The 17,780-nt window shown below is 48.3% G+C and overlaps 1 protein-coding gene across 1 annotated transcript; it reads right to left on the bottom strand.

Annotated features, from left to right (window-relative positions):
• Positions 1-1,706: 1,706 nt before the first annotated feature.
• On the bottom strand, positions 1,707-4,399 carry LOC118758592 (PRAME family member 12-like). Its single transcript, XM_058661012.1, has 3 exons — positions 4,113-4,399; positions 3,018-3,578; positions 1,707-2,283 (listed from the first exon to the last, which is right to left on the bottom strand). Exons 1-3 carry the CDS (start codon positions 4,397-4,399, stop codon positions 1,707-1,709), a joined length of 1,425 nt encoding a protein of 474 aa, XP_058516995.1.
• Between the last annotated feature and the right edge of the window lie 13,381 nt (positions 4,400-17,780).

Here is a 17,780-nt window from a genome sequence, read left to right as displayed (position 1 = left end):
CACTTGAGGACTCTTCATGAGGGCACCGAATGGGATGAATTTGAAGGGCCAGACCCTCACCATGGCCTTCAAGGTGTCCAGGAGCCTATTGTTAAAGGATTCCACGAAGAGCGCAGGGAACATCTCTCTGGGAAGCTGGTCCAGACTAAGGATGGCCAAGGCCTCATGACCCAGCAGGCTCTTCTGTGCCAAGTGCAGGAGTCTCGGTGGGGACATGCTGCTCATCCTGCTGAGTGCTCAGTGACAACCCTGGGGAAACATCCGGGGAGACAAGACCTTTCAGGAGAGCTCCAAGCAAGCCCTTAGTCGCCCCCCTGCTGGACAACCATTTCCACTAGAAAGTGTGAATTGTGATGGGGGCAGACCACACCAGGCAGAGCTACGTGGGCCTCAGGTTTGCAAGATCAGGGAAAAGCCAGGCTGGGCTGACTGTTGCTAGTGAACAAACATAAATCAGACTGGGTGAGGGTTGGTTGGACTTTGCAGCAGCATCAGCTGGCAGGGGCTTCCACTGGGGGTTTAATCTGTCAAGTTAAACTTCAGAATCACCTGGAGAGTGCATGATCCGGGAGTGGGAGTGGCCTAGTAGGGAAATAATGGGCACCTCCCTATTGGGTTACCACTCCCACTGGAGAGCATGAAAACCAGGACAGGGGATCGCAGCAAGCCTCACATCGGGTATCTGGGATGGCTGGGAGGCTGGGTTGGCTTTGCCATTCGTTTCTCTGCTTACCCCAGATACAGGGAAAAAATAATATTAGTGTGGAAACAATGGTATTACACACTTTCCTGTAGCCCTTGACCCTTTGTACCATATTCAACCAGGCAAGATTATTAAAAACAAAAAGTTATTTTTGCAGAGAGCTAATGTTCTCAAACACCCCAAAAACTGCGGGAGGAGTTGCTATAGAACCCAGACCAGGTCTGCTGGCCTAAAGCCTAGTGAGCCTCCCACCTTGGCAGGGAAAAGCCTTCTTTCTTGCATCTTGTGGAACAAGGAGCCAGGCAGCCTGGGCTGGCTGCATTCCTGAGCTGCCCAGGGCACTGATGGCTGGCAGTCCCTGGGCAGGGAGGGGCAGTGCAGGATGGGCACCTGTGGGGTCTCTGCTCCCTCACAGACCCTCCTTTGTCACACAGGGGCCAGTGTTTCCTTTGGAGCAGTGCAGCTGCACCCAGGTGGCCTGGGTCTGAGGCTGAGTGGGGCCTGCCTTGTTTGATCTGGTCATAGGGAGGCCAGCCCTGAGGCGTCAGCTGTGTTCATGGACCTCAGGGTCTCCTGGCCTGGGCTCACTCCCTCTGCACTGGCACTGCAGCAAAGACAGGAATATCCAGGCGTGCCACTGTAGACTCCCAGCTGGGAGCATCCTAGAAACAGACCAGATGCACAACTTTAGATTGGTGATATGATGCTTTATTGGTTCGCACCGAAAACAATGCAATGTTGAGAATAGAACAGGGAATGCAATAGATAGCCTACTTACATTAAAACATAAGAACAACCTGAGCTCCTTCCAGACCATCCCGTTCTGAGTTCTGACTTGCTGCAACCCTCCCCACTCAGGACAACTCCCTGCTCCTGGCAATTCCTGCTTCCTATGCTGCTTTCCCCCTTCCTGCTGTAGCTAGAGTCTGAGCCCATCTGAAACACGCCCATTCCTGGTCCTCGCTGCAAGCTTCTAGAAGAAAGATGTGGAAATGGGTACCACTTAGTCCAGCAGGTAACAGTGGCACTGATTAGAGTGGTTTAGGCCAAACTGCATCCGTTGTGCACACTTCCCGCAGGGGTCTGTGCTAAACACAACCTGCTTAGGCTCTCTTACTCCTTCCAGCATGCCCATCAGTTGTGTACAGAGATGGAAAAACCTCTCCCGCTGGACAATGCCCTGGGTGTCATAGCTCTCCAGCGGAGCTGGGTACAGCTCAAGTCTCAGAGCACTGAGGTTGCCTGTGTGCTGTAGCAGCTTCTCCATCATGGCCATGGAGATTCTGTTCCCCCAAAAACTTAAGGTGGTGAGCTGGTAGCACTGGCTCAGGGCAGGCAGGATGGCATTGAGTTGGGAGTCAGTGATCTCGCAGTCCATCAAGTTCAGGGTCAGGAGGGTGGCTGCCACTCTCTCCAGCAGAACTTGGAGGGGCTCAGGGCTGATGTCGGTCAGTGGGACACCACTCAGGTGCAGGTGTTTGAGTTCTCTGAGGCTTGGACACTGGGACAGATAGCAGACATCAGCTTCGGAGAGCAGGCAGGCCTTTACAAAGAGAGTCTCCAGGGGGCTCTTCAGGCACCTGGGGAGACACCAAGAATGAGTCCTGCAGCATGACACCAAGGTGGGAGACATCTGTTTAGGCCAAACCCCAAAGCATCAGATCCCACTCACAACCCACCCTCACCAACACCAACTGTGCTCCAATCCAAATGCAGACCCTTCTTTCAAGTTAACCACTCTCAGGCTGCGGCTTCCCACCGTCTCTGGAGTGACTGGGTCAAGTTCACAAAACCTCTCAAGGTACATTTCCTCACCTGTCCAGCAGAGTGCCACTTGTCTGGGCTATGAGTGCCCAGGGGAGACATGGATAAGCTCAGACCCTGGACAGGTACAGCATCAATCCTGTGGGTGCCCTCCCAGGAGGCCTCACTCACAGCCCGGGACCCCAGAACCACCTGTCACCTTTCACATGCATTTCTCAGAGGTCACACACCTCCCTGGGACTCCAGGCACCAGACACAGGCTCACCCTGTCCACACAGGTGCTGAGTGGACAGCTGACATTTTAAGGTGCCCAGTTCACAGACCTACTTTTTCCGACACACTTCTTGATGAATTACCAAACTCACCCTTAAGATCAGAACCTGCTCCCTCCACCAGGCAGTTAGCTTCCTGTCACTGTGCCTGCTACATCAGTACTCATGATCAGGATGAAGTAGCAAGCCTTGCTTGTCCTTCACTAATCCTCAGCTTCTGGCTGGCCCATGAGCCAGGCTCACTCTGCCCTCCCAGGACACTTTGCCTTGTTTCTCACCTGAGCACCTGATTCACAAAGTAACAGGAGCGAATATGAAGGCTGCAAAGGTGGGGCAGCTTGGCAAACTGGGAGGCGAACTGAAAAATTGACTCTATCATTTCCTCTATTGTGACAAGCAATGTAACGCTTATGTAAGCAAGACTCAATTTGCGAAGGCTGCTCATCCGGCCCAGGAAGGGAGCAAACTTGGCCAGGGCAGAGAGTTGCCAGTCACAGAACACTTCCACCTCCTGGATGCAGCCAAGCTCCAGAATGTCCAGGAATTTGCTCATGCTGTGGATGAGACTTGCCGAGATCTTTAGCTGGTGACAGCACAGGTGCACCAGGCTGGCTCTCTCCTTCACCCACTGAAGCAGGTGGGTGAGAAACTCATCAGGGGTGGCTGTGGTGAGGTAGACATTGGCTATGACCTTCAAGGCTGACTTGGGCCCCTTGTGTTCCACTGGTAGCCTCTTCATCTTGGGCTTTGGAGAGCAGGCATCATCCAGGCTCTCAGCCCACACATTCCAGAAATTCAGACCAGCATCCCGTAAATCCAGCACATGCAGCTTCCCTCTCCTGGGGGTAAAACAGGGAAGACTCAGAGAGTAGGCAGAGGGGACTTCTGAGCTGGGGAGCCCACCTCTCAAACCCCTACTGCTAGCTTTCTTCCCCTTCCCCCTTGATTTAATTGTTTGTTTGCTTATTTTGCCTATAGTTTTTTTCTTGATGCTGACAGAGGTGAGGGGATGGTGACTGCAGACCCCTGTGGGCCTTTGGTAATGATGGAGAGGCTCAGGGAGGGGAGGAGGGTTGAGAGCCCTGAGGCTGCAGGGAGGGAAGGGGCCCTCCCCTCTCCTCTATTCTGTCACTCATCCCCATTTGCACAGAGCTCCTGCCTGGTCCACACTACCCAGTGCCTTCAAGTGCCCCATGAGAACACTAAGGTCCATGTACCCTCTGTCACCTCAGGAAGCCCTTCCCCAGAAGGACTCAGGGGACCTGACCTCTCTCAGCTGACTCCCTTGCTATTCAAAGAAGCTCCTGCAACATCTTCCAGCCCTCCACCCTTCCTGAGCCCGAATCTCTTCCCTGGATCTCTGTGTGAGTCACCTGGAGTGAGATTTCTGGGCACATAGCAAGTCGAGCCCATCCAACACAGCTCTCAAGATGTCCACTTCAGGACTCTTCATGAGGGCGCCCAGAGGGAGGAACTCAAAGGGCCAGACCCTCACCATGGCCTTCAAGGTGTCCAGGAGCCTCATGTTGAAGGCTTCCAGGAACAGTGCAGGGAACATCTCTCTGGGAAGCTGGTCCAGACTAAGGATGGCCAAGGCCTCATGACCCAGCAGGCTCTTCTGTGCCAAGTGCAGGAGTCTCGGTGGGGACATGTCACTCATCCTGCTGAGTGCTCAGTGACAACCCTGGGAAAACATCCGGGGAGAAAAGACCTTTCAGGAGAGCTCCAAGCAAGCCCTGAGTCACCCAGTCAAGGACCCCATCTCAGACTGCCGTCACGGATGTGCAGGACTCCTGAGTCACCCCAATTCTCCTCTGAGCCTCTTGACCACATTTCACACCTCAGCCTCACCTGACACTCCTCAGGCCCTGAGGCAGCCGTAAAGTGACAAGTGGCCCATCTGTACCGACCCCTGTGTCACCAAGGTGAGGACCAGTGAGCCAGCCTGCAAATGCCCTCTCCCTGGAAGGAACCTGTCTGACCATCATTCAAGGCCCTAAAGCAACAGAATTGGTCATGCCATGTGGCCTAAACTGCCAATCCACTCAGACACACTTTTGACAAGGCAGAGTGGCAGAGAGGAAGAGACAGACTTCCCAGGCACTGCTCTGCTCCATGAATGCCAACAACAATGGAGCGGTGCCAGGCCAAACCTGGGATCCAGGACCCACTCTAGTCCTGATCAAGCGGGCCATAAGGAGCCAAGCACTTGGGCCTTAAGCTACTCTTTCCCAGGTGCCCCAGCAGGAGGCTGAACTGGAAACAGAGTTTCCAACACTTACCTAGAAAATCAAATTTTAGAATCTACTTAAAATTTAACTCAAGCACATAAATAAATAAATTAATAAATAAATAGTAAGAAGTTACTTCCAGGTGCATAGTGAAATAAAGTTTTGCACTTATTTCCTGGATGTGTGGAAGATCTGATACAATACCCAGAACATGCAGGTTAAATATGTTTGAGTCAAACTGATTAACAATCTTGCTTTATAATGATTTTTATTTATTTTTATTGGAAAGTGAGATATACAGACAGGAGGAGAGAGAGAGAAACATCTTCGGTTTGTTGATTCACTCCCCAAGTGGCTGCAACAGCGGAAGCAGAGCTGATGCAATACCAGGTGTCTGAGCTTCTTCCTGGTCTTTCAGGCAGGTGTAGGGTCCCAAGGCTTTTGGCTGTCCTCCACTGCTCTACCAGCCAACAAGCAGGGAGCAGGATGGGAAGTGGTGCAGCCTGGATTAGAACCATCAGTTATATGAGATCCCCAGGCCAGGAAGGCAAGGACTTTAGCCGCTAGGCTACTGTGCTGGGCTCCAATAATAATTCTTAAGCCCTGACAGGCCAAAGACTATCTTTTCTCCCCATCAGAGCACAGGCAGTGCCTCACGCGGTCTCTTCCATAGAAGAGTAGGAGGGAAGTCAATAAGAAAAAGTGTCTACAGCCCAGCACTCTAGCCTAGTGACAGAAGTTATTGCTTTGCATGCACCTGAATCCCATATGGGTGTCCCACTGCCCATCTCGGTCCTTGTTTCTGGCCTGGGAAAGCAGCTGAGGACAGCCCAAAACCTTGGGACACTGCATCTGCATGACAGACATGTGTAAACATCCGTCTCCTGGCTCCTGGCTCTGGAGCAGCTCAGCTCTGGACACTGATGCCACGTGGGCAGTGAATCAGCCGGCAGAAGATCTTCCTGTCTCTCCTCCTCTGTGCATGTATTACTGTCTTTTTTTTTTTCAGATTCATTTTTGTTGGAAAATTGTATTTACAGACAGGAGGAGACAGAGAGGAAGATCTTCCATACAATGATTCATTGCACAAGCAGCTGCAACAGCCAGAGCTGCACTGATCCAAAGCCAGAAGCCAGGAACCTCTTCTGGGTCTCTCATGCGGGTACAGGTCCAATGCTTTGGGCCGACCTCCACTGCTTTCTGAGACCACAAGCAGGGAGCTGATGGGAAGCAGGGCCACTGGGATTAGAACCATTGAACATTTGGGATACCAGCTCCTGAAAAGCAAGGACTTTATCCTTCAGGCTGCTGTGCTTCGCCCTGCACACCTTACTTTCTAATAAAAATAAATAAATCTTTAAAGATAGAATGTTTTGGGCACGGCGGCATGGCCTAACAGCTAAAATCCTCGCCTTGAATGTGCCGGGATCCCATATGGGTGCTGGTTCTAATCCCAGCAGCTCCACTTCTCATCCAGCTCCCTGCTTGTGGTCTCAGAAAGCAGTGGAGGACAGCCCAAAGCTTTGGGACCCTGCACCCGTGTGGGAGATCGGAAAAGGTCCCTGGTTCCCGGCTTTGGATCGGCATGCACCAGCCGTTGCGGCTTACTTGGGGAGTCATGGGACGGAAGATCTTCCTCTCTGTCTCTCCTCCTCTCTGTATTTCTGACTTTGTAATAAAATAAATAAATCTTTTAAAAAATACTACAATAAGTAATTACAAGAATCTACCCAAACAAGTAATTCATACATAGATTCAGTAAAGTTGTAGAATATAGCCCAACTAATGAGGTCCCAGACATCCACATGGGAGGTTTGAATTCAGCTCTATTCTAACTGTTCAGGTAGTTAGTGGGGATTAAGGGACTGAATATCTGACTGTTTTCTCTGGCTTTCAAATGAAACAGTTAATAGTAATAATAACAACAATAGTAACATTCTGTCGATATCCTTGCCTTGCAAACACCAGGATCCCATAGAGGCTCTGCTCTGTATCCAGGCTGCTCCCCTTCCCATCCAGCTCCTTCCCTGTGGCCTGGGAAAGCAGTAGAAGATGGCCCATGACTTTGGGACCCTGAACCTGTGTGAGAGACCCAGAGGAAGCTCTTGGCTCCTGGCTTCAGATCGGCTCAGCTCTGGCCATTGTGGCCACATGCAGATCCAACTGGTGATTCTTTCTGTGTCTCCTTCTCTCTATACATCTGTCTTTCCAATAAATACAAACGTTAAGGAAACTAAAAAAAAAAAAAAAAAAAAAAAGAAGAAGAAGATAATTTAATGCTCCAAGAACTACATGTAAGACCAGAAATGTCAAACCCTGGGGAAACAACTCAAGGCGTATGATTAGGCAGTGATTTCTGGATGAGATCACAACAAGGCAGGCAACAAAAGCAAAAATAGACAATGGGACTGGAGAAAGCTGGGAAACTTCTTTTTTTTTTGAAACTTCTGTGTAGTCCAGGAAGTGGAGTGCAGAGAACAGACAAGAAGAAAGCATTTGCAAACCAAAGAGTTACTATCCACTATGTGAGCATGTGAGACCCCACACTACAACCAGATAATCCAGTTGCAACAGGGCCAGGGCACAGATCCAACTGCAACACCCTTATCTCATTGGGGGAGTGAACCAGCAAGAACACAAGCCTGTCTCCCCCTCCCTGTAACTGCTTCCAAATGAATGGATCTTTCAAGAAAAAGGAAGAAGAAGGGAGGAGGAAATCTCTAGGGAGTGCTATTTGGTGATAAAGAATGAAATCTTGTCATTTGTAACACCATGGAGACAACTAAGATATGGACTTGAAAAGCAAAATGAGCCAGACCCAGAAATCAGCTGTGGTGATTCAGGGAGGTCAGTCTAGGTGTGGGAGAGCAATGATTAGAGGCTGGTAGGGGTGAGGGAGGAGGCTGGGGAGCAAGTGCTAAAAGTGAGAGGACGGGAGGAGTCACAGTGTCCCACAGCATGATGGGAGCCTCAAGTTCAGAGTGAGGGACTCTGTACGTAAGCCCCACAACAGAAGAGTTCAAGGGCTCCAAACACAGAGAAATGCTCATTGCCTGACCAGGCCAGGCCGTCCTGTACACACGTGCTCAACTGCTATACACTGCAACTCTTCAAATGTGCCCACTCACTATGGCTTAACTAAAGATTCTCTGCAAAAAGCTAAAAACTGGACCCGGCGGAGTGGCCTAGCGGTTAAAGTCCTCACCTTGAACGCGCCGGGATCCCATATGGGCACCGGTACTAATCCCAGCAGTTCCACTTCCCATCCAGCTCGAGGGCGGCCCAATGCATTGGGACACTGCACCCATGTGGGAGACCTGGAAGAGGTTCCTGGTTCCCGGCATCGGATTGATCGGCGCGCACCGGCCAGTTGCGGCTCACTTGGGGAATGAATCATCGGATGGAAGATCTTCCTCTCTGTCTCTCCTCCTCTCTCTGTATTTCTGACTTTGTAGTAAAAATAAAAAATATTTGAAAAAAAAAATAAAAAGTTAAATACTACAAGACCCAGCGCAGTAGCTTGCTGGTTAAATTCCTCACCTTATACAAAGCAGGATCTCATAGGGACACACATTTTAATCTCAGCGGCCCACTCTCAATCCTGCTCGTGGCTTGTGCCATGAGAGGGCAGTAAAGCATAGCCCAAAGCCTTGGGACACTACATTCATGCAGAATACACAGAAAGGCTCCTGGTTCCTGGCTTCATATATGCACAGCTAAAGCCTTTGCAGCTGCTTGGGGAATAAATCTCATCCTCTCAGTATATTTGATTTTTATAATAAAGTTTTACAAAAGAATTTTTTGAAAACTGCTGGCCAAAGTTGTCCAGCGGTAGGATGGGCAGCCCTCTGCAACACCAGCAAGCCATCTGATCCACCTGCTGTCAGGTCCTGACTACTCCTTTTCCCAGCAAGCTCCCTGCTAGTGTGCCTGGGAAAGCAGAGGAACATGGCCCAAGTGCTTAGGTGCCCTGTACCCACATGGGAAGAAGACTGGGACACAATTCCTGGGCTGCAGGCTTCAGCCTGGCCCGGCCCCACTTGATGTGGCCATGTGGGGAGTGAACCAGCACATGGTGAGATTTCTCTGTCTCTCTCTCTCACACATTTGGCCTTTCACATACGTGAACAGATTGTTAAAGAATTTCAAAAGCAGAACACATCCTATCTCGGACAGCTTATCATAATTAGCCCTAACATGTCCAACTCTAAGATTGCCCTCCCAGCCCCCACACTCTCAACCACATGCTGAAATCCAGGAGAATCTTGGGAGAATGTTTCAAAGAGACCTGTAGCATTGGGGTCAAAGGAAGCCAAGGGAGAAATGGCTCTTACCTTCTGGTGCTGTGTCCTCCCTGGAGATGGAGCCTGGGCTGCTTGGGAGCCCCGTGGAGGGCGGCAACTTTCTGGCTGTGGGCGAAACTGGGAGTGCACCCAGAGCTCTGGAGGGAGCAGGCACAGGTGCTGGGACCCTTGGCTGTGAGTAGTGCTTTTCGCCAGGTGGGGGCTTCCATTGGGGCCTGTAATCTCCAGGCCCCTCCCCCTCCAATCACCAGGCCTCCTGACCCATGCAGATGCTCCTGATTGGACCTTGACTCTGTCTGCATTGATTCTATCAGGAATGCAGGCAGGAAAGGGAAAGGACTAGGGCAGGGTGGGACTCAAGGACTCCTTCACTTTGACTAAGTTTGGGACTTCAGAATCCTGAGGGTGTGGCAAGATTGACTACTCTCTAAAACAGTAATACAACTTGAAATTACTATTTCTGGGTGGGTAATCTTGAACCCCCAAGATGTTTCAGTTTTTTTTTTAATTTATTCATTAATTACATTGTATTATGTGACACAGTTTCATAGGTACTGAGATTCTCCCCACCCCTCCCCAAACCCTCCCCCCATGGTGGATTCCTCCACCTTGTTGCATAACCACAGTTCAGTTTAGTTAAGATATTTCAGTTTAAGCACCTTGATGGAAACAGCTAAACCACTCCTGAAAGTCTCTGCTGTCCAATGTTGGATACACAGCAGGCTTGCTGGCTCCCAGGAGGGGGTGGGGCATGTGCAAGGCCCAGGTCTTGCGTTCTGCGCAGGAGATCTGCCCAGGGTGCAGGCCAGGGGCCAGGACCAGGGTCTTTAACAGGACTTTGAGACTGGCCCAGCACAGGGAACATGGGTGTGTGTTTTGTGGGTGGTGGTTGTGGGTTTTGGAGCCTCAGGAGGTTCTAGCTGCATGGAGTGCAGAAACTGAGGGGGGAGGGTGCACAGGAGACCATGGGGACTCCTCACCTCACAGCGGCCCTGAGGCAAGGCAAGGAGAGCTGGGCTGCTGGGAGCTGGACAGGCAGCACTGTGTCAGCCCTTGTCCAGACTGAAAGCCCCTGATGCTGGCAGGTGCAGGCTCCTGAGGATACCACAGAGTCACCAGCCTGGGTGAGGGCTCGAATCCCCAGTGTCAAGGCAGCTGCCACCTGTGCACCTTTAGCTTTGAGAGTACTGGCTCTTGATCCAGGTGCCATATCATAGTTGCTAAGCTCTCAACTTGAATGCGCTGCGATCCCATATGAGCAGCAGTTTTTTTTGTTTGTTTGTTTCTTTTGTTTTGTTTGGGGGGGGGGGCAGCAGTTCTAATCCCAGCAGCTCCACTTCCCATCCAGCTCCCTGCTTGTGGCCTGGGAAAGCAGTCAAGGATAGCTTAAAGCTTTAAGACCCTGCACCCCTGGGCTCGGCAGCTTGGCCTAGTGGCTAAGGTCCTCACCTTGATCCCATATGGCCGCTGGTTCTAATCCCGGCAGCTCCACTTCCTCTCTATCTCTCCTCCTCTCAGTATATCTGACTTTGTAATAAAAATAAAATAAATCTTTAAAAAAAAAGACCCTGCACTCCCATGGGAGACCTGGAAGAAGCTCCAGGCTCTTGGCTTCTGATCTGCTCAGCTCTAGCCATTGCAGCTGCTAAGGAAGTGAACCATAGGAGGGGATGATCTTCCTCTCTGTCTCTCCTCCTCTCTGTGTATCTGATTTTGCAATATAAATAAATAAATTAAAAAGAAAGAGTAAAGATTCCTGTCAAAGTGGGACATTGCCCTGAATCCCATTAGCCCAACTGTTTTTAGGGTTCTTCAACTTGCAAGACAAAATGGAAATACAATAAGAAATCCAGATTCCGTACATCAACAATCAATGAATTGGAGAAATCAGAGTGGAAGTGATATAGTGTTTCGATTACAAATGTGTGTGTGTTTTATATAATTAATTAGGGCACAAAGGTTCAAGGGCTACGGGAAAGTGGGTAGGACTATTATTTTCACATTCAGGGTTCCATGAATGATAAAACTTCAGAGAAAGTAAAATAAGTTATTTGAGTTGTTGTTATAAAGTTATATTTTTTTGTTTACTTACTGGAATTTTCTTTATTGAATAATTATGCATTTTTTATGATTTAAAAAGGCTCTTTGTAAAGTTTTATTTATTTATTTGAAAAGCAAAGCCTCCAAAACAAAGCTGTTTGATCTCCAAATGGCTGCCACAGCCATGGTTGGGCCATGCTGAAACCAGGAGCTAGGAATTCCATCCAGGTCTCCCATGTGGGGAGCAGGACAAGAAGTGCTTGGAGCATCATTGTCTATTTCCCAGGAGATTAGCACTGAGCTGGATGGGAAATGGAGCACAAGATTTCACACTGGCACTCCAGTTGGGGAACCAGCCCTTGCCCGGACTTACGGTCACTGAGCACAGAAACTGTGGGCACCACAACAGGGAATCTATTACTACAAGACAAGGCTTAAACATCCTGGCCACACAGGTTGGCACCTGAAGATTTTATTGCTGCCCAACATAAGAATTTACCATAAATAACCCAAGTTCCACGTCACCTGTGGTTGTTAGTGAAGTAGCCTTACGGCTACAAGTATGCTTCAGAAGGTCCATGAAAAAGTTATTGAAAGGTAAGTTTGGTTTGGTGTGAACATTTATAATCTGTGCTTGAAGATTTCTTTTTTTATATATACATTTTATTATTATTGCTATGATTTTATGATACAGTTCCATCTCCAAATTCCCTTATCCCCTTCCCAATTCCCTCCACCCAACCTAGTTCCCCTATATCATTATTAACATATAGTTCTTCATACACAGTCATATGTCCATCATTGCGGGCATGGACAATGGCAGAGAGTCCAGAATCCTATTGTCAAGATATAGTGAACAGTTTCATGGTAAGTCCATCTTTGTCTGGAAGCAGAAATGCATACCACACTGCATCCTCACATCTGGATGTTAGTCTCCATTTCACAGATACTATATATCCCAAAAAATGAAAAGTCATGATACAAAATCAACAATAGAAAGAAAAATATAAATTTACAATGCCATGAAGTTAAATGACATTTTACTAGATATGACAGTCTCCATTGCACAGCTACTATACATCCCCTTAAATGGAGAGCCACAAAACAAAATCAACATCAGGGAGAAAAAAGAAACTAACACCACCAAAAAGTTAAATAACATGCTATTAAATGACTAACATGTAGCTGAAGAAATGAAAATCAAGATCCTTCTTGAAGAAAATGATGCCACTGCATGATCTACGAGTCACTGAATGATTTAATCGGAAGAAAGTGTTCTGAAGAGATGAAACCAACAGAAAACAACAAAAACCACATGATATAGTTTCCACTGATCTTTGTTGGTGAAGTGTGTCTCCTCCAGACAATAAACAGATGGGTTTTGCTTTTTAATCCAGTCTACTAATCTATGGCGTTTGATTGAATTTAAGCCATTTACATTCAGAGTTTAATATGTATGGGTGGTACTTTGGTCCTGTCATTTTAGGAATGCTTTGTTCACTGGTTTAGTTTTCTGTTGTCATTTACTGGGATGTTCTTCCCGTTTGCCTTTGGTTTTGGTAGGTGCAATTCCTCTTCTCTCTCAAGAGAACATCTTGAAGTATCATTTGTAAGGCAGGTTTGAAAGAGGCAAATTCTTTTAGCTTTTCTTTACTGTGGAAGAATTGTATTTCCTTTTCAAAGACGAAAGAAAGCTTGGCTGGATAAATTATCCTAGGCCGGCAATTTTTTTCTTTTAGAATCTGGAATATGTCACTCCATTCTCTTCTTGCCTGTAGAGTTTCCTGTGAGAGATCTCCTGTGAGCTTAATTGGCTTTCCTTTATATGTCAATTGATTTTTTCACGTGATTTTTTCCTTATGTTCAATTGAAGAGAGCTTGATTATCATATGTCGTGGTGAAGATCGCTTTTGATCAAGCCTATTGGGAGTTCTGTGCCCCTCCTGGATCTTGTTTCCCAATTCTTTCTCCAGATTAGGGAAATTTTCCTTTATTAGTTCAATAAATACATTTGCAAACTCACCTTCTCTTTCTGCACCTTCTAGGACTCCCATAACTCTTAGATTTGGCCTCTTAAGAGTGTCTTTCAATTCTTGAATACTTGTTTTTAGCCTGATCCAGCTCTGCTTCCAGCTTTTTGCTTGCTTCCCCCGGTGTCAGGAAATATCTCCCAATTCTGAGATTCTTCTGCTTGCTTCATTCTACTTTGGAGACTCTCCACTGTACTTTTAATTTGCTCTACTGTGTTCTTAATTTCTGATGTATCAGCCTTGATTTGCTTGATTGCTTCCTTAAATTCTTTGAACTCTTGCATGAGCTTCTCATTGTTGATCAGAAGCTTTAAAATGAGTCTTATGTATTCTGTGTCCCCCATTTTCTCGATGTCTTCCTCAGTTAACTCTGAGGTTGGCATAGGGTTTTGCTCCTTTGTAGGGGAATTTTCAGTAATATTCATTGTGCCTTTGTCTCTTCTTTTGCTCTTGATCATTGTACTTCTGCTTAGCAGAGTCTTCTCCTTGGGGCAGGTTTCTAAGCTGTGTCACCCACCCACAGGTCTACAATGCGATTTTACTTATTACAGTTGGTACACAAGTTTTTGCTTGCAGCCACTTGTGCCACAACCTCCAGCGAGTTCCAGGTCTGGGTTCTTATGTCAGATCTCCGCCGTGGTCTCCACAGCCCCAGCTCTTGGCTCACCACTCTCCACCTCCTGTGATACTGTGCTGAGGCTGCACTGTTGTCTCTGCAACCATTCTCCCACTTCCGGTTGGAGCAGGTCCCAGGATTAGAGACTCCAGGTGTCCTATATAATTAGGTTGTTTGTGGCACTGATATTGTTGGAACCTGTTGGACGTTAGGTCTGGATGCCACACGGACCTATTTTGGCTGGTACGATGTCACAGTCAGCATTATTTTCCTGCGGGACAAGTACAATCCACTGACATCAGCGAGTTCTCCCGAGCTCAGCACATGCGCAGTTCACTGTTGTCCCCTGCAGTCCTAAAGCTATTGCCACAGTATGCAAAATGGTGTCTGACGTACCACCACTACAGTTCTTGATCTGCTGGCCATCAGATCTGAGGGCTACCCAGACCTGCTCCGGGTGGAACCCGTAAAATGCCACGTCGTTGCAGTTCACTGAGTCAGAAATGAGTTCACTCCCAGCTCAGCGCATGCTCAGTCCTTTCCCTTGCCCTTTGCCCCTTACGCAAAATGGCACCCAATTCAGCTCTAGGGGGCTGACTGGGCTGTGAAATCCACCCTGTTCTCGCACTGCCCATCTGAGATCTGCTGCTCTGCTCCTGGTCAGACCAAACAGACCAGCAGGACAGACAAGTCTTTATCTGGGTTTACCTCCCGAGCTCCCAAGCTCCCAGTGAAAGTCCCTTCCCACCTGGTTGCTGGTGGAGTTCCAGCTGCTGGTGGCATTCAGATCGCCCTGCTGGAGTATCAGTCACTGCAACACCACACTGCTGTGCCCGCTGCTTTCCTGTGTCTGTCAGTCTCCAGGTACCCCTCTGCTGTTGTTCTGTCCTTTCCTATTTCTTGAAATACGTCCTCTCTGCTTCATCCTGCTCAAACATTTTTCCGTCCGTTTAAACGTGTCCTTACCCTATTCTGCCATCTTGATTCTCCCTGAAGATTTCTTGATATTCATGTTCTATGCGTTCTTAAAAGACCTGTGTGTGTAATGGAACTTCAACATGCTTTTTACACCAAATAAACTTCCTTTCTTCTCTATCCCTCAGGAGTTTTTGAAGTCCCCTCATATTTTCACAGTCTCACTGGTTTGATAGGTTTAGTGACTTTTTTTTTTTTTAAAGATTTATTCATTTTATTACAGCCAGATATACACAGAGGAGAGACAGAGAGAAAGATCTTCCGTCTGATGATTCACTCCCCAAGTGAGCCGCAACGGGCCGATGCGCGCCGATCTGATGCCGGGAACCAGGAACCTCTTCCGGGTCTCCCACGGGGGTGCAGGGTCCCAAAGCCTTGGGCCGTCCTCTCCTGCTTTCCCAGGCCACAAGCAGGGAGCTGGAGGGGAAGTGGAGCTGCCGGGATTAGAACCGGCGCCCACATGGGATCCCGGGGCTTTCAAGGCGAGGACTTTAGCCGCTAGGCCACGCCGCCGGGCCCTTTAGTGACTTTTTATATCTACTAAATCGGATCTATTGTAATTTTGTTTTAGTCTGGTCAAAAAAAAAATTTTTAATTAAAAATTTGGGCCCAGCGTGATGGCCTAGCAGTTAAAATCCTTGCCTAGCATATGCCAGGATGCCCTATGGGGACCAGTTCTAATCCCGTCAGCCTCACTTCCTATCCAGCTTTCTGCTTGTGGCTGGGAAAGCAGTCAAGGATGGCTAAAAGCCTTGGGATCCTGCACCTGCATAGAAGACCCTGAGGAGTCTCTAGGCTCCTGGCTTCAGTTATGCTCAGCTCCGGCAGTTGCAGCCACTTGGGGCGTGAATCAACAGATGAAAGATCTTCCTCTCTGTCTCTCCTCCTCTCTATATATCTGACTTTGTAATAAAAATAAATTTAAAAATTAAAGATTTACTTATTTTTATTTGAAAGGCAAGAGTTAGAGAAGGAAAGACCAAGAGATCTTCAATCCACTGGTTCATTCCCCAGATGGCCATATGGGCAGGTGCTGAGCTGAGCCAATCTGAAGCCAGGAGCCAGGAGTTAGGAGCTTCTTCCAGGTCTCCCTATGGGTGCAGAGTCTCAAGGATTGGAGCCATCCTCAACTGCTCCTTCCCCAGGCCATTAGCAGGGAGCTGGATCAGAGTACAGCAACTGGCACTGAAACCAGTGCCCATACAGGATGCTGGCGCCGCAAGGGGAATTAGCCTTTTGAGCTACCTACCACATCATACCTCACCCCACTTCCACCTGAAACATCAGAATTTTCTCAGCCATCAAACTGAAGATTTGTACCTAGAAACAAGCAATCTGTTGCCTGAGCTCTTTGCTCTGCAAATCTGCTTTTGGTTACAAGTTTTACATACATATCTGTATCAATACATACACATATGTATATATTGATATATATATACAAATATTTACAAGTATGTATATTTATATATATATATTTCTATTAAGTAGCATTTTATATATATGTATATTTATGAAAAAGACATGTACTGACTTAGGATTTTAAACACAGCAGGTTTATATGTGATTTGCAATCATATTGAAAATCAGACTATCTCAACTGAAAATTGAAGAACCCCTGATCATAGTTGAGTCTTATTAATGGGGACGAGCATTCTGGCGCAGTGGGAGCTGGCATCCCTTATCAGAGTGCCGGTTCAAGTCCCAGACTCTTCACTTTCAGTCCAACTTCCTGTAATGTCCCTAGGAATCAACGAGGGATGGCCCAGATGCTGGGGACCCTGCCCTAAGAGCAGCCGACCAGGATGGAGTCCCTGTCACCCGGCTCAGCTTGGTCATGTCCTACCTGTTGAGGACTTTTGGAAAGTGAATTATCACATGAAAGTTCTCTGTTCCTCTCTCTTGACTCTCCGCCTTTTAAATAAATGAGTAAACCTAAAAAGAGATTGGATTGGGCCCGGTGTTGTGGCCTAGTGGCTAAGGTGCTCGCCTTGAATGCACCGTGATCCCATATGGGCGCCGGTTCTAATCCCAGCAGCCCTGCTTCCCAACCAGCTCCCTGCTTGTCGTCTGGGAAAGCAGTTGAGGACGGCCCAAAATCTTGGGACCCTGCACCCCCATGCGAGACCCGGAAGAAATTCCTGGCTCCTGGCTTCGGATCAGCCCAGCGTCAGCTGTTGCAGTCACTTGGGAAGTGAATTATCAGACAGAAGATCTTCCTCTCTGTTTCCACTCCTCTCTGTATACCTGACTTTGCAATAAAAATAAAATAAATCTTTCAAAAGAGAAAGACAGAGAGATCGGATTAGATGGAAGTGAGTGGCAGTGCCACACTCCTACACAGGATACTCCCTGTGTGCAGTGTGAGAGGTACTCTTCCTACACTGGGGCCCTGGGACATCACGCTCGCTCCTTCTCAAGGTGCCACTTGAGTTTCCTTGCCCAAGGTGGAGGCTCAGTGCCAGGGCCTGGGACCAGCTGCAGGGCTCCATCCCTGTTCCAACAGCATCTCGGATAACACAGGCCTCTGGGTGTCCACTGAGGGTGACAAGTATTCCCCTGGGTCACCCTCCCAGGTAGCTGATCCAAGGGCATGCTCTGATTGACAGGCTTTTGGGATAGGAGCAGGTAGAAGCTACTGTCAACTTCAACCACAACAGAGAGCTGCTGTCCCAAAAAATGCAAGTAAATGGGTCCAGCAGCATGGCCTAGCAGCTAAAGTCCTTGCCTTGAATGCCCCAGGATCCCATATGGGCACCGATTCTAATCCCGGCAGCTCCACTTCCCATCCAGCTCCCTGCTTGTGGCCTGGGAAAGCAGTCGAGGACGGCCCAATGCATTGGGACCC

The sequence above is a fragment of the Ochotona princeps genome, chromosome 2 (assembly GCF_030435755.1).
Source record: "Ochotona princeps isolate mOchPri1 chromosome 2, mOchPri1.hap1, whole genome shotgun sequence".
In the NCBI taxonomy this organism is placed as follows: domain Eukaryota; kingdom Metazoa; phylum Chordata; class Mammalia; order Lagomorpha; family Ochotonidae; genus Ochotona; species Ochotona princeps.
The sequence above is the reverse complement of the archived record's forward strand: the minus strand, read 5'-3'. Positions and strand labels throughout refer to the sequence as shown.

Bases quoted from the DNA above. Each gene is read 5' to 3' on its own strand.
- LOC118758592 (XM_058661012.1), bottom strand. From the start codon at position 4,399: ATGAGTGACATGTCCCCACCGAGACTCCTGCACTTGGCACAGAAGAGC. The intron at 3,579-4,112 runs GTGACTCACACA...TTTTACCCCCAG, and splicing joins GCCCAGAAATCTCACTCCAG to GAGAGGGAAGCTGCATGTGC. The intron at 2,284-3,017 runs GTGAGAAACAAG...GTGTCTCCCCAG, and splicing joins TTTGTGAATCAGGTGCTCAG to GTGCCTGAAGAGCCCCCTGG.